General features: G+C 38.4%; 1 protein-coding gene across 1 annotated transcript in view; it reads left to right on the forward strand.

The window, feature by feature from the left end:
* Positions 1-2,795, forward strand: part of HOMER2 (homer scaffolding protein 2) — a 120,317-nt gene extending 117,522 nt beyond the window's left edge. The window contains exon 9 of the mRNA XM_019504129.1: positions 1,270-2,795. Within this exon, the coding sequence (XP_019359674.1) occupies positions 1,270-1,458 (189 nt within the window). The 3' untranslated portion in view covers positions 1,459-2,795. The remainder of the gene's footprint in view (positions 1-1,269) is intronic.
* The last annotated feature ends 354 nt before the right edge of the window (positions 2,796-3,149 follow it).

Below are 3,149 nucleotides of genomic sequence, written 5' to 3' on the forward strand. Positions count from 1 at the left end.
GTGAGTGAGTGAGTGAGTGAGTGAGGCACAGTATGCGTGTTTGTATGTGTGTGTGTGTTCACAGGGTGAGTCCCACAAGCACACCCCATGATATATATGCACCCACCCCTCACACTGCTATACATACAGACCCTCACACCCCCAGCCACCCTCCCCCCACACACTATTCCCCACAAACCCCATACCCACCCACACCCCACATATGCATACACATACCCACATGCTTCCACACATCCCCCTGCCCCCCACTCCCCAACAATATACGAGAGTAAGATTTAATTTTAAGCTATTGTGTGATCACCTTTGTGTACACTACACAAATACATGTAAATCAGGACAAAAATATTTTTTTAAATTGAATTAATGAATGTTGTAGATGTTTGATTTTTAGAATATTATTTGATAGTTTTCTGGTTCCGAGATGGCAGAACCCCTTGCTGAAAGGAGTACATCCAGGGGCAAGGGGAGGGACTTTGGTGGCAAAGGTCGGGGGCTAGGGGGTGGGACTTCTGGTCCCAAGATGGCAACCAGGGGGTGTCGTGCCAAAACTCAGTAAATGGCCCTCCACTCGAAATAATTGCCCACCCCTGGAATAGGTGGTTAGAAAGTAATGAAAGCATTGGTCACTATAACGTGCTTAAAGCATTGTTCATGATTCTTAGTGAGAACAGGTTTGTGTACTTGCATTTCTGTTAAATGAGAAGAAGAAAAAGATGAATGAAAAAAAGAAAAGATAGTAATAGGAAAAAAAAAAACATTACTAGAGTAAACTATATTGAGGGACTACATCAGATTGTTTTTACTGACTAGATGCTTGAGTATAAAGCCCAAGTATAATTCAAGACAGTTAGATAGATAAATCCTCAGGTACCCTAGATAATACTCTGGAAATGTTATTTTCTAAATTGAAAGCACAATAGATCATTTTGTATATAATTGGAGTCTAATTGTGCAACTGTAGGAATGACAGAAAAATATGCACGGTGCATGATTTAAATACAGCTGAATTTTAAGATATCAGCTGAATGACAACATCTAATGCAAAGCATCTTTTCCACTTAATCATTATTCTTCCCTGAACTAGTCAGGTTAAAGAAATAATAGCCAAAACATGTCAAACTTGCTTTCAGAGATGCTAGTGTTAGAGTAATAGGAAGTCAAAGTAAAACATTTTAAAATCTTCCCAACATTGTTGCTTTATTCTGTTAAATGTGTTCATCTGCCTCCTCTGTGATTCATGTTATTTTTCTTTTTCTGTTTTTTATTAAGGCTGCTGAGAAAAAGAACAAAGACCTTGAAGAGAAAGTCAGAGCACTCAGGGCAGAAGTGGAAGAGAACAAACACAGACAAAGCAACCTTAAAACTGAATTAAAGAATTTTTTAGATGTACTAGATGGCAAGATAGATGAATTGCACGATTTTCGACAAGGACTGTCTAAACTGGGAGTTGACAATTAGATCAAAACGCATTTTTGTAATCTAGGGTCTGAATGTTTTGGTGTTTTGTTGATCCCAAATATCTGTTTTACAAAACATAACTAGAATGTTTCACTTGTTTGCATCAGTTTTGTACATAGAAGATGAACATTTTCTGTGTGGGTTTTTGGGAAGGGATTTTTGGTTGGTTGGTTGTTTGTTTTTCCCAAACCGATCATGCTGCTCACTGAATTCTGTTGAGAATAGAAACTTTCTATATTGCTGCTCTGGCTTTGTGGGTTTGTGAACAGGTAGAGGATTCTGTCTCAGGAATCTGGAACTAGATCTACCTTAAAATGAATATGCAGTTAGTTGTTGCAGGGAAATTTATATCTTTCTAAAGGGCTGTTGCAACCGCAGAAACAGAAAACAAAGTATTTTCTAGTCCCAGTTATCAATACTCCTCGCAACATACAATGTTAAGCTTTTGGTGGAATAGTATGGTGTTAAAATTAGACGGGACTCCTGCTGTGTATAAATCAGCCTGGTAAAATGTGTCTGAGGTAAATAGTAGTCATGTGTAGCAAGTCTCTCCAAGTTGATGCTAAGATCTGTATGAACAAATCAGTAAGGCCCAAGACACAGAAAGAAGCCATGGAATGTTACAGCTGTGTGACCTGTGATCCCGGGTTTAGGACATGCCATGATGGGCACACAATCAGAAGTGTTGCAGTAGGTTTCAGCCTTTGTACTTTGTCATGTGATGTAGCCAACAGTTGATGACAAGGTTTCATGTAATAGGAGTGTCTTCCTCCAGCCCTTTATTTTGAAATCCTTTTAATTTAATGTAATAGTTAAATCTTAGGAAAATATACTTCTTCTTCCTGGCACCAGATATGCAGCAATAGGGACAAGTTATACTTTTGCAAGTAGAAAGCTGAGCCCTCTACTTACCTGGCTTAATACTTCCTTTTACTGTCATGATTTCCAAGAAATTAGTCTAGAAGACAGTTAGTTCAGTTCACAAAACTGCTGTGGGTTCTACACACAAGATTCTGTCCAAGAGATTAATGTGGGAATTAGGCACCCAGTTGTTCATTTATAAGGCCAAAAAGAAAAGGAGAAATGCTGTTGTATGTTGATTATTCAGCAGCTCTAAACACATCTTGTAATGCAGGAGAATGCACAGTATTTCACAACGCAAGTGGAATAACAAACAAGCTTAGTTGATATTGGTAGTACCAGTATCAGATTTGCTTAAATTGGGAAAAGGCTACTTAAATGTTCAAATGAACGTGTTCCAAGAGCACTTGCCAATTTATATCAATGTCACAGTATTCACATATTACAAATCAGTAAAGCTTTTCTTTGTAAAGTTATACACAGTGGTTCTTAGTGGTCACTTTAATAGTTTAGGTGAAGTGTGTTGAATGCCGTTTTGCATATGGCTGTATAATTCACATGCTGAAGTCTGTGGAGATGGATTGTCTGCAGTAATTGTTTTCTTTAGATTGCACTTCCATTGAATATGCAAACTAAATGGACACAATCATTTAGCACACAGATGACCTACTTTTCTTCTAGTAGAACCTGATGGCTCCATAACTGTGAATCTGTTAGCCACATCAGCTGAGGCAAGGAGGTAAAACAGTTGACACATCGCAAGCAGAATATGTAGTCAGGCTCACTAGTCCACCTGTCATTAGTGTCATGTCTCACTGAAAGCCTTGTTC

This window comes from Gavialis gangeticus, unplaced genomic scaffold (assembly GCF_001723915.1).
Source record: "Gavialis gangeticus isolate Ggan-Ray unplaced genomic scaffold, GavGan_comp1, whole genome shotgun sequence".
NCBI lineage: Eukaryota > Metazoa > Chordata > Crocodylia > Gavialidae > Gavialis > Gavialis gangeticus.